The following is an 11,684-nucleotide window of genomic DNA, read 5'->3' as shown; positions in this document are numbered from 1 at the left end:
GTGTTCTGTGTCACTGCAGCTACTGCTCTGTGCCTTGAAAAATTTAGATTTATCTGTCAGGTTCCTTTTGAGGGTCTTGAGCTGCAGAAATGAGGTGATGGGCATACTGGGTTAAGTGGTATCTTGCAGGCTGTGGATGTGGGAACTTTGTGCCAGTCCCCTGGCCAGGGCTGCCAGGGGAATCAGGGATCCATTATAAGCCACTCTAGAAGTGTTGCATCCTTGTAAGAGTGAGAGGGTGCAAAGGAGGTGGGGGTGCAGGCGGGGTGCCATCCAGCCTTGGGAAGGCTGATAAGCTGGAACACCATGTCAGGCAACGTTGCTGACTGTAGGGCTTTTGTGTTTGCTCCTGTTGAAGTTTAGAGCATAAATAATGATTATCTGTGCAGTGCTCGGGCTCTGGTCTGTGCTTGGCCCTGTGTCCCAGCCCCCTCTCCCCTCGGCAGGGTCAGGGAGAAGGGAATTAGAGGCGGTGTCTTTGGCTGACACAAACCCGCTGGGGAGGGATGAGAGGAAGGGGGTCTTGGGGGCTGGGTTCAGAGCAAGGTTAGCCAAATATTGGATAAATTAAGCAAGAGAAACAGACAGCTCAGCTTGCAGTGAACTTTTCACCCAGCTAACCTGTTCCTCACCCTGCCTTGCACAGGTGGAGTGCGACTGGAGCACAACCCTTGCTCTCCCTGCCTCCCTTCTTGCTGTGGTAAGGCATGGCCAAGGGGAGAGCATGAACTGTTTTGAATCCAAGAAATATCATAGTTCTGATTTTCATCTTAAGAACCCTGAAGTTAACACCACTAATTGCAGAGGGGTTAGTCCATATTCGCTGCAGGGTAAAGGAGGACTGATAATTACTGGTCATAGAGGATTGGGAAGAAATTCCATGCTGGTCAGGGCAAGGAACAAATGTGAGTGTCTAAACAGGGATGATTAGAGATTCTTTGTGGGAAAACACAAGACTGGTGGGAATTCTGCTGTTTATTTCTCTGACTTTTCTTCTGCATTTGCAGTGCAAGTAAATACAAATAATTGCTGACAGATGTTGTAAAAACATAGCATTATGCTAACCATTAAGGTTAACTTTTTTTGGTTAATAATAGATGCTGATAATTCAACATGGTGTACTTGTCTCAAACTCACATCACCTTGTTGAAATGGGCTGTGCTCCAGAGGCACGTGTGGAACAAGTGCTGGACTTCTTCTCTTGACCCTTCCCTAAATCCCCATTGTCTCCACTCCCTTCTCTCCAGAAATCTCCAAGAAAATTAAAGTTCCTGGATTTTAAGTAGTTGTTCCATCACAATCAGTGCACAGTGGTGAGGCCTGAAGTTTTTGCTCTTCTTTCTTAGACCGTATCTCTGGTTTGTGGTGTGACAGATTTGTTGGAGAGCAATACCTTGTATTGCTTCAATCTTGGGCTGAAAACCACTGTGTTGAAATTGCAACTCTCAAGTTCTGTAATCTTCCTTTTCCCTTTTCTCTCATCATAGGTAAGGAAGGTCTGAAACCAATAGCAGCTCTCTAATGCACAGTATTTCCAGGAGTCCTATATTTTTCTCTGTGTGTGCCTAAATTCCATAAAACTCCAAAAAGTAAAAAAAATTTCTTGTAAAGCCCTCTTAAGAACTCTTAATGGCAATGCACTAGATGCTGGGAACTGTGCGTCTGAAAAGGGAAGAGCAATCTGGAGATAATCCCCGACTTTAGGAAGCAATGAGCCTTCCTGGAACACTGAATAATTTCAGCTTTGCCTCCTGCTCTGCTCCACACACAGGGATGGTTTCCACCCCCATTTTGGATCTGGGAAGTTCTTGGAACTACCTGTAAATGTCTGTTCACACCCAGCTCTTCAGCCACTGCCAGGTTTAGGTGACTGGCTGCAAAGCAGCACTGACAGCATCCAGTATTTTGCCCACAGGTGAGAAGCAAACATGGATTGGGTGCAGAAGGTGTTTTATGTTGGCAGAAAAGGGCCATGGTTCTGCAGTTTGGGAAAAGGGGGTGTGTTAAGTGGAAGGTGTGGAAAAAGGGACTGTGATGTGGTTACTGTTGAGTTCCTGAGCCTGCTGATGCTACTGGTTGTTGATCAGTTTTTCTTCCGAGTTTTTCTTCTCCTGCAGTTGTTTAAGAAGATAAAAGGAGTTCAGACGTGCACAAGGCAGCACCACCTCTGCTGCCCCTTCCCCTGCAAGGACAGGAGCTCTTGGGCAGGTTTGGTGAACCCAGAGAACAGATTCTGTTCAAACTCACTCTGTTGTTTGCGTGGTTTGGGCTGTTGTGTTGTTGCTCTGGTTTGGTTTTGTTTTCTCAGGACGGTTCTGGCCAGCTGATTTTACAACCTGTAGCTTCAAATGCAAATTCCACCCCCGGGGAGGGGACGGGGCAATGACAAGGTCAGTGGTCATCAGATAAGTGAGGCTACTCCTTCTCCAGCAGTTCAGGCAGATTCATCAGAGCTTCAAGTAACATCATAATCTTGCCAAAGACAAATTTGCCTGACCAATCTGTCAGAGTGTATATTCTCCACAAAACTTGCTCCCTTTTCAATGTGTTGGTGAAGCTTCCCAGACCTGTTTGGCCAGTCATGTTGTGGCTCCAAACCCTTGTCATGGCAGGCTGGCAGTTTCTACTGTATTTTTTATTGCCCCTTGAGTGACATCATTTAATGATGAGTCTCTGAGATGATTCATACCAAAAAAGATCTAATAATTGTTACCAGTTATTCAGATCAGTGTTACTGATTTCCCGCATCCTCCCACTGGTCCCTTGAGCTCCCCCACCCACTCGTTTTTCCTAATATTTCCCAGACTTTCTGGCTGTAGGCTCAGTATGCCCTCTTCTGTGTTAAGGTGTAAGTGTCTGGCTCTTCCCAGAGGAACATTTAGGGCTTGGCTGCAGCAGCTTGCATGGGCAGATGTGAGCTGGAATGGAACTGGGAGGTAAAGGGACCACTGGCAGCTCCAGGGAAGCGTCACACAGTGTTTGCAGCACATCCCTGCTCCCTGTGCTGTGCTGGCATTGCTGGCAGGCTCTGAGGTGGCCAGTTCAAAGCTGGCTGAGTGCTGTATCTGCAGGCTACAGGGCTGGGGTCACAGGACCGGGCTGGGATCTCTGGAGCAGTTTGCACAGGACCAGCTCCACACTCCACCAAGGCTCCCGCCAGGAGCAGCCTCATGTGCTGCCACTACGGTTCCTGTGGTTGTCTCTTATCTCACTAATAAAGTTCTTCAACTCATGAGGCTCATTTCTCCAGCACTGTGAGTTGGAATCTACATTGTGCAGTGATTTGTGTGGTCCATACAAACAGCTGCCATTGAGAGGAGTGGGTTTTTCAAGCAGCTCCTCAGTCTGGCCCCTTTTCCTCATCATGTTCTCTTTTCGCATCCTGGTCAAGCATTTTTGCTTGATCTTTGAGTCCCTTCAACATCTGTATTCTCATTTTATTAACTTATTTACTCAGTCTCTCTCTAGTGATTTCTTCTATTGGTAGAAATACACTTGGTTTTGCCCAGAGTGAGTTGGATCTAGAGCCCAGTGATGGAAAAGGGTTCTAGGTACCCACAATGAAATATTTGAGGATGCACTGACATTATGGCAGCTGAAGCTATGAAGTTGATTTTGGAGCTATTTTTTGGCTGTGTTACTGTCTTCTGCAAGGCCTTAAAGAAACTAGGTATACAGATCTACAGAGCTGTCTTAAGCAAGGGAAACAGCTTCACCTTTCCTATTTATTAGGTCCAGGGGTGGATTTTTGGTCCGACTGTTGGTTGTTGGGGGGTGGGAGAGTCAGTAGTTTGAAATTTGTGCTGTCAAAAATTCTTGTACAGGAAGTAAGGAACCCCTTCTGTTGTGGAGCTCATTTGTTCGCTCTTGCTGGTAGGGGCTGGAATGGCAAGAACCAAAAATTAGAGTGTTCTCCCCAGTATTTGCAGGAAGTTCTTTACTTTGCAGACAGTGGGAAGGGAGAATGAAGGGATATTGAGGAAACAGGACACAGAGACAAGGTCTCAGTTAGTGGAGGACCTCTTTGGATGACTAAAAAAACTTCGGTTCATTTCCTAGACTCCAGTTTTTTAAAGGAAAAACCCCTTTTGTTTGAGGTTTTCCAATAGAGGAGATACGAGCATATTGAATGTTTAGAATATTAAAGAAAGGTATCTAACATGAAATCCCAGCCTCACACAGGATTCCTGGATATTCTAGTGAATTTACGGGTTATTTTGGTGCAAATAAGTAAGATGATTTCAAGGCCTGTGCCTTGTTGGTCCTGATTCTGCAGCCTGTGAAGTTCAGCCCCCAGAGAATTTTCTTCTGGAGAGGACTTGGTGTAGCCACCCCTGCGGCTGGGCTGTACCGCTGTTCCCTTCGGGGGGAGGAGCCCTGTGTTGGCCCAGCAGACTGAGCTCCCACAAAAGAGCAACAGAGCTGCCTCTTTCCTCCTTTCTGGAAGAGCGAGTGGATTTATGGCTGTTCTTGTGCGTGCAGTAAAGTTGGCACCGCAGCCCCTCCTGCGTCAGCAGTAGGGCAGTTGAGGGGAAGAAAAGCTTGGAGTAACTTTGCTGTGTTATTTATTATCACTTTGCAGCCCCCTGGAAAATGAACTTTAGAAACTCGTGGGCCGATGGTAACGGCGAACACTGGGAAAAGCCCAGGAATCAGCAAATCCATTGTGTTGCGCTGACAGAAAGATACTGTTACAACACACTTTAGCTGCCAACTTGCTGCAGTCACTCAATCCATCACGGTGGGCTGTGGGATCACAAGCCAGTGAAACTCAGCCTGGCGTGTTATTTTAGTCTTACATGGACTGTGAGATAAACGGGGCATGAACCGGCCCCCTGGCAGGGGGTCGACCCCCGGCGCCCTCATTAAAGTGCCAATCAAAAAGAGTAATGGAAGGGGGAATGGAAAACTGGCTCCTCCAGCCTCGCACTATGCTCAGTCCCAGCAACTTGCACAAGCCAAGGGAAACATTTCTGTTCTGAACAGAAGCCAGGCCTCCAGAAATGCTCCCTGCTCGTCTTGGAGTTCTGAGGCTCCTCCGGTGTCATGTGGTGGAAACCTGTCCCCCATGGCTGGCTGTAAGCACAGGGAAGGTACTCGCTGGGTGCACTCTGGAAAGGTGTGGATGTGCTTTTTGTGGGTGCACAGGCCCTGGGACTGTGTCCGTGGTCACTCAGTGATGGGTTTTCTGTCAGAAGTGGCGCCTAGTTCAGTATTTGTGTGTGCAAAGGTGCAGTGAAACCTCCTCTCTGCCGCAGCACTGCCACCCTCCTGGGAGCCTCAGCAGCTGGTTGGTCTGTCCGAAGTGTGGATTTGGATTCCTGTCCTTTGTGGGGAGATTATTTCCACTGGAACCCACAGCAAATTGACACTGGATAATCTTGGAGTGAATACAGACATAAGGCTGAGGCACACAAGCAGTGCTGAGCTGTCACTGTACCCCTGAGCTCTGCTTTGACAATGGGTGCTGGCCTTTGAGATTGGGACAGTTCCCAGCACTGCTGTGGGAATTCCTGGATGGCCTGAGATGTGTTCTGGATGAGGTATAAATACATATTCTTCTGCATGTTGATTTCCCTCTGGTGTGTGCTCAAAGGAGAGGCAAAAAGGTGTCTGTGGGAAGAAAGGTGAGTGAAGTTGTACGTGTAATGTGGATTTTTAGTGTTTGAAATCAGGAAGCTGAAAGTGGGCGAGTTGGCTCTTAAACTTGCTTATAAATGAGATAAATGCTTATAAACCTCTTATAAATGAGAGCTCTGGTGTGCTCTCAGTGTGATTATGACCTTGGCTGCTGTTTATTTTTGCTCACAAGGTTTTGTCAACAGCACAGAATTTCTCCAGGTAGATTGGTCTGGTTTAAAATAAATTTTTAATGGAGAGGGTCAGCAGGATCAGTTGGGATTAGAGTTAGTGAAGCAAAATGTATGAACAGTAACAACAAAGAATGACGACTGTGAGAATGGAACCTCCTGCCACAAAACAAGGTGGTCCCATGTGAAGGTGACATCTTATTGTCTACTGAGGCTGGTACAGATTAGAGGCACCCAATACAGGGAGGAAGGAAATGTATCCAGGTCTGGAGCCCTCAGCACAGGAAAGACATGGAGCAGGTCCAGAGGAGGCCACAGAGATGCTCCAAAGGCTGGAACCCCTCTGGAGCCAGGCTGGGAGAGCTGGGGGTTACCCGCCTGGAGTAGAGAAGGCTCCAGGGAAACCTTAGAGCCCTTCCAGTATTTCAAAAGGCCTTACTAGAAAGATGAGGACATACTTTTTAACAGGGTCTGCAGCCATAGGAGAAGGGGAAATGGTTTTAACGTAAAGGAGAGTAAACTCAGACCATATAAGGAAGAAAATTTTACAGCGAAGGTGAGGGACAGTCACAGGTTGCCCAGAGCAGTGGTAGATGCCCCATCCATGAAACATCCAAGCCAAACAATTTTATGACTATAAGTAGCATGATTGGAGTCAGCTTTGTACTGAGCCAGGTCAGAAATAATGATTGTACCCATTTATACACAAAATTCTAGAACATTTGCATGTCTGAACTGGGGGCCTAAGGATGCTGTCTCTGGATAATCCTTTGAATGATCATGTAACTGCTATTACACCAGAAATTAAGATATTACACCAGAAATTAAGATGTGTTCTGGCATAGAAGGTAGCGCTGAATAGAATCTTCACATTTCTGGGATGTTTACCTCAAATACTTTTTCCTCCATGCTTTGAGATTCAAAGAAATCCTGAAAAAGGATTAATGGAAGGGCTTAGAATTGCCCATTGGCAGAGGGAAGACAGAGGTGATGCTCCTGCTGCTGGAGCTGCTGAAAGGGCCTGGCCTTGCCAAAAGAAGGCTGGGGGAGAGTCTTGTCATGCAAATGGTGGGTTACTTGTAAAAATTATTTTATTTTTTTCCTCCCATTAAACCTGCATGCAGGCACAGGTTTTTGCTACATCATTACTTTGATACCCAGTGGTTTGTACGGCTGGATGTCGATTGTTTGCCAAAGGCCTTGGAGCAACAGTCCTTAGGAATGGTGAGTCACCCTCCCAGAGCAGAGCAAATGTTTGCTTTTGCAGTGTCTGGAGGGCTGAGGGATAGATGGTATGATGGATTTCTCCTTTATTTGTTAGAATTCCTCTACAGCTGCAGCATGCAGGGGACTTTTTTTGCTGGCATTTTCAGAACCCATTGTTCTGCAGCTCCCGTCCACAGCCCTTGTCCTTTGGGTGACCCAGCCATTTATCCAAAATGGAAATGCACATGGAAGCTGTTTACTTGGCCCGTGGCCTTTCAAAGCTTTTGAGTCAGCCCAGAGCAGGCCTGAGATACAGGGTTGCTCTTACCCACACTTTGTGGAGGGCACAGTGTCGGGCAGTGGAGTGTCAGCTAAAGGGAAGAAAACCCAAAAACCCACACACACACCAACACTGTGTAACACTGTGTTATGTATAAATTATGTATTACTGGCACAGGGTGGGGAGGCCCTGGCACACATTCCCAGAGAAGCTGTGGCTGCCCCTGGATCCCTGGCAGTGTCCAAGGCCAGGCTGAACGGGGCTTGGAGCAACCTGGGATAGTGGAAGGTGGCCCTGCCCGTGGCAGGGGAGGATGGGATGGTCTTTTAAGGTCCTTTCCAGCTCAAACCAATCTGGGATTCTGGGATTCTGATGCTCTGCTCATCATGAGTGTCCCCAGGCCCTGAGCAGAGCTGACCTCTCTAATGGAACTGCAGTTTGTACCCACAGCATTTGTATTTCTGGCCAAAATGTGCAGTAGTTCTACTGAGCAAAACAATATGACTGTTTTTCCCCCCAGTGTTTGTCAGTGGTTAATGAGTAACCTTTTCTTTCTGGCAGGAATCCTTGTCAGATTCTGCCCTCTCCTGCACCGAGGTACAAGCAGGGCTGGTCAAAGACCCAGCTGGGGCTGGGTTTGCCTCACATTCTCCCACTCCAGAAAATCTGCTGCTGGAGAACCATGGAAACTCCATGGTTAGGTCAAACTGCTCCCAGTCCTGTTAACAAAACATTTTCTCGGCCAGGGATTGTTCTGGCAGGGGAAGGCAGGTGGGTTTGTGCTGCCCGGAGCCCTCTGTCAAAGCTGTCAGACCATTTGGGAGGCCACCAGCAGCTGTTAGAAATGGGCTGCAAGAAAGTCAAACCTGTAACATAGGGGGAGTTAGAAGTGCTTTGTCCCAGCGCTGCATTTGATAAAATTAAGCATCATAACATGGAGTAAGAGTGAGCTGTCAAGCTGGAATGCTGCAGCAATCTGGACTGGAATCTGAAGCTCTGGGCACATTTTATTATTTTATTTTATTTTAACTATTGTTTGTTTTATATTTTCTATTTTATTTTATTTTATTGTATTTATTTTCTGAAAAATATGATTGTTCTTTCTTTGCAACAACCCTGCCTTTAGGAAGGTGGAATAGAGGAGTTTGGAACAGAGCCTTTGCTTTTCAAGAGAATTTTGAAGTGTATCTACATTTGGGGGTGGGTGTATATATTGAAGGAGTACAGAAGCATACACATGCACAGTGTTACTGTCAGAAGAAAACTTGTATAAGTGGAGTTTGAGCAGCTCTTAATTAAAATGTGCTTTAATTTTGCTTTGTTGGGATTTTTAAAAATATCTGTGCAGCAACCTGTAATCTAAAGAGAGTATATTCACTGAAACCTGCTTTTTCAGTGTGAGGTACCAGAGGTGAAGTCATTGTGAGAAGCAGGTTCCTCTGAGAAGAAAAACAGAGCAAGGGCTGAGAGGATTTGTCAGCCCAGTGGGTTGTGCCCTGGAGGAAGCAGGTTCGGACTAAACTCTGCTTTAGAGAGAAAAAGAAGTTAAAAAAAATATATAGTTGGGCTAAGATGTTATGAAGTATTTTATTGAAGAGAAAATAGATAAATGTTGAAAAGCATCACGCAGTCTAGGAAATGAGATAGTGAAGAGATCAAAAGGTCCCTGTCACTGGGAAATGGCTGATTATTGCTCTGGTTTGAGATGGGGCCCATTTAGTCACTTAGCTTCTCCCCACAAAAATGTAAACACTGCACTGCTTTGGAAAACAGCCTTTGGGACTGGAGCTGCTCAGATGGCTCATCACACTGAGTTATTTGGACTGTCAAGAGCAGAGGGGAGGGAAGGGTGTTGTTCACATTTGCTCCGTGTTCCCATCACTGCAGGAACCCCTCAAGCTGTAGGAGCTGTTGGGAACAGGATCACTGATGATCCAGCAATGATAGCAAGGAAAAGGGGTTTTCCCTGTGAACATGCCACAGATGCAGAAGGACACCCAGAACTTCATCCCTGGTTTCAGAGCCTGAAAGTATCTTTTTTCCAGTTACTTTCATGTCTTGAGATAGTGAGGACAGTCCCTGTCTCAGGAGTGGGCAGACAAGTTATGCCTGTGTCCTGAGTCAGACTTGGTGACAGGGTCAGTTAGTGGGGTCGGGTGGGGGTGTTCCCAGCAGGGACAGTGTGGACACAGCCCCTGGATTTGTTCACCTTTGCAGGAGCACTGGAGTGAAACTATGGGCCAGGGAAAAGGGCAAGGGAGGAGAGGACAGGAGGAGAGGGCAGGGCATTAAAGGGGAGAAAAGGGGAGGGCAGGAAAAGGGGGAGAAGGACAGCAAAGAAGAGGAAAGGTGGAAAGGATGGAGAAAAGGGAGGACAGGACAGGATGTGACAGGTCAGTAAAGGGGACGAGAGGACTGGGAAAACAGGCAAGGAAAGGGAAGGAGAGTAGAGAAGGAAGATACGGACAGGTGTCATTTCCTCACGTGTCATTTCCATGCTGTGTTGAGTCTCTTTACCAGTTAGAGACAGTTCTTCCTTCCTGCCCCTGCTGAGGTGTTATTTCATCTACTCTTTATTGCACCTTGAAGCTGGACAGGTTTTTTCACACAAATAGCTCTCTGAGTTCACGGCCAAGAGTGCAACTGTTCAATGACTGCTCTGGTGTTTGTACATCATGTCCTTATGGATGGTTACAGACCCCAAGTACTCCATCCATCCCTGGAAATGCTCAACACAGCAGTGAACTACTCCTGTTTTCCCTCCCCACTTTCAGCAGCCAAGTATTTTACAAGAGCTCAGAACTGGTTTCATTCTAACCTTCAGCACCAAAATATCCCCATGTGTCTTCATGAAAGGACTTTACCTTCAAATTACTTTACCTTTTAAAGCTCTACTTACACTGAGTCAAAAGGTTTACAAAATAACACTTTAAAATTTAGGTTACTCGGCAGTTACAGGAGAGTTGTGTGTTCATACCCAAGCCTGGCACCTCCAGGAAGTAAATGTGACACTGAGGGTTCCAGTTCCTGTGGGTTAACATGCTGAAGAGCACTCATTCCTCCCTCTTCAGTGTGGTTACAGTTAATGAGACAAATACTGATGTGATGTACAACACCGGAAAAAAAAACCAACTTGTTATTTTTATTATTTAGAAGTTTACTTCTGAAGATGTTGATAAGCCCAACAAGCTGGTGATCTCCTCTCCCCTCACCCTTCCTCCACCTGAGGGAAGGAAAAATCTGAAGTTAAAGATTCAATTTCCAAGGCTGCTCACTTCAACTACTTCAAAGCCAAGTCAGAAATAGGGGCCTTGAGATGCAGACTGTGAATGTAAAACTGAATCCTCCCTGTATTATTTACCAAAATGCAATTTTTTGTTAAAAAAGAGGCTGACATTTCAGTGCAAGGTCTCCTGTATTTACCTATATTAGTGACTTAAGAGAAGAAACAACAAAAAGCCCACCAAACAACCCAACCAATGCCCCCTAATCACAGTGTTAATGCACCCTAATCATGGTGTTAAAGCTCCAAACCATGGGACACCTGTGCTTCAACAGCTGAAATTAATTCATCATTTTATTTTTTAAAGGTTTATCTACATTCCTGCACTGGGATAATCAGTTTTCTCAAGGAAAAGAAAAAGACAGAGAGAGAGAAGGGCTTGTGTCAGGTAGTGCAGTATGACTCAGTAGAGCTCCTTTAATTTCTTTACACAGTAAACAGACTCATATTTATACCAACACCTGCTGCCGGTCATATTTACATGGACACGTGTACATATATACATGTTAGCAAAATACAGGGCTTCTCCCAGACCCAAAGCTGTGTCAGCTACACCTCTGTTATACAACTGGTGCATAAAAAAGAAAAGCCACCTCTTTTGTTTTCTCTAAATACTAAAATTATGTTTTTTCCTTCTCTAGTCATACAATTCTAGCTCCAGCCTGGTACTTGCAGCTCTTTGTGGCAGTGAGGAAGTGGATTTTCAAGAGTCCAGCTCGAGTTGCTCTTGATTTTCACTGAGTCTCAGCATCAGCTGCTGCTCATAATACAGGCTCTTTGCATAGTTGATTTCTTGGGACAGCTTTACTGCCAGAGCTTCCGATTTCACTTTCACCTGCAGAAAGAAAGGGAATTTTTCTTAATGTGCTCCTGCTGTCAGCTAAAACAGAATAGATTTTAGACTTGAAGTAAGGGACAGAAAGGTTTCAGTGGAGTTTCCTTCTCAGCACTGAGGCTGGAGTAAGGAAGAAGAGAGAGGGAGCACCAGGTGCACACATATTCAAGGGTGAGAGCAGGAACACTGTGCCCTATCTGAGGTTATTTCCTTTGCCTCCCCTCCCACCTTTTATCTTGCTGGTCTGTTTGGAATGTGAACTGACTTGGG

General features: G+C 46.0%; 1 protein-coding gene across 1 annotated transcript in view; it reads right to left on the bottom strand.

The window, feature by feature from the left end:
* Window positions 1–10,404: 10,404 nt before the first annotated feature.
* The window catches only part of VPS13D (vacuolar protein sorting 13 homolog D), a 97,059-nt gene continuing 95,779 nt past the window's right edge, over window positions 10,405–11,684 (bottom strand). The window contains 1 exon segment of the mRNA XM_042051386.1: window positions 10,405–11,414. Within this exon segment, the coding sequence (XP_041907320.1) occupies window positions 11,283–11,414 (132 nt within the window). The 3' untranslated portion in view covers window positions 10,405–11,282.

The sequence above is a fragment of the Corvus kubaryi genome, unplaced genomic scaffold (assembly GCF_017639235.1).
Source record: "Corvus kubaryi isolate FWS band 111438036 unplaced genomic scaffold, C.kubaryi_AGA036_p1.0 75, whole genome shotgun sequence".
NCBI lineage: Eukaryota > Metazoa > Chordata > Aves > Passeriformes > Corvidae > Corvus > Corvus kubaryi.
Note: the sequence above shows the minus strand (reverse complement) of the source record. Positions and strands in the feature narration are given on the sequence as shown.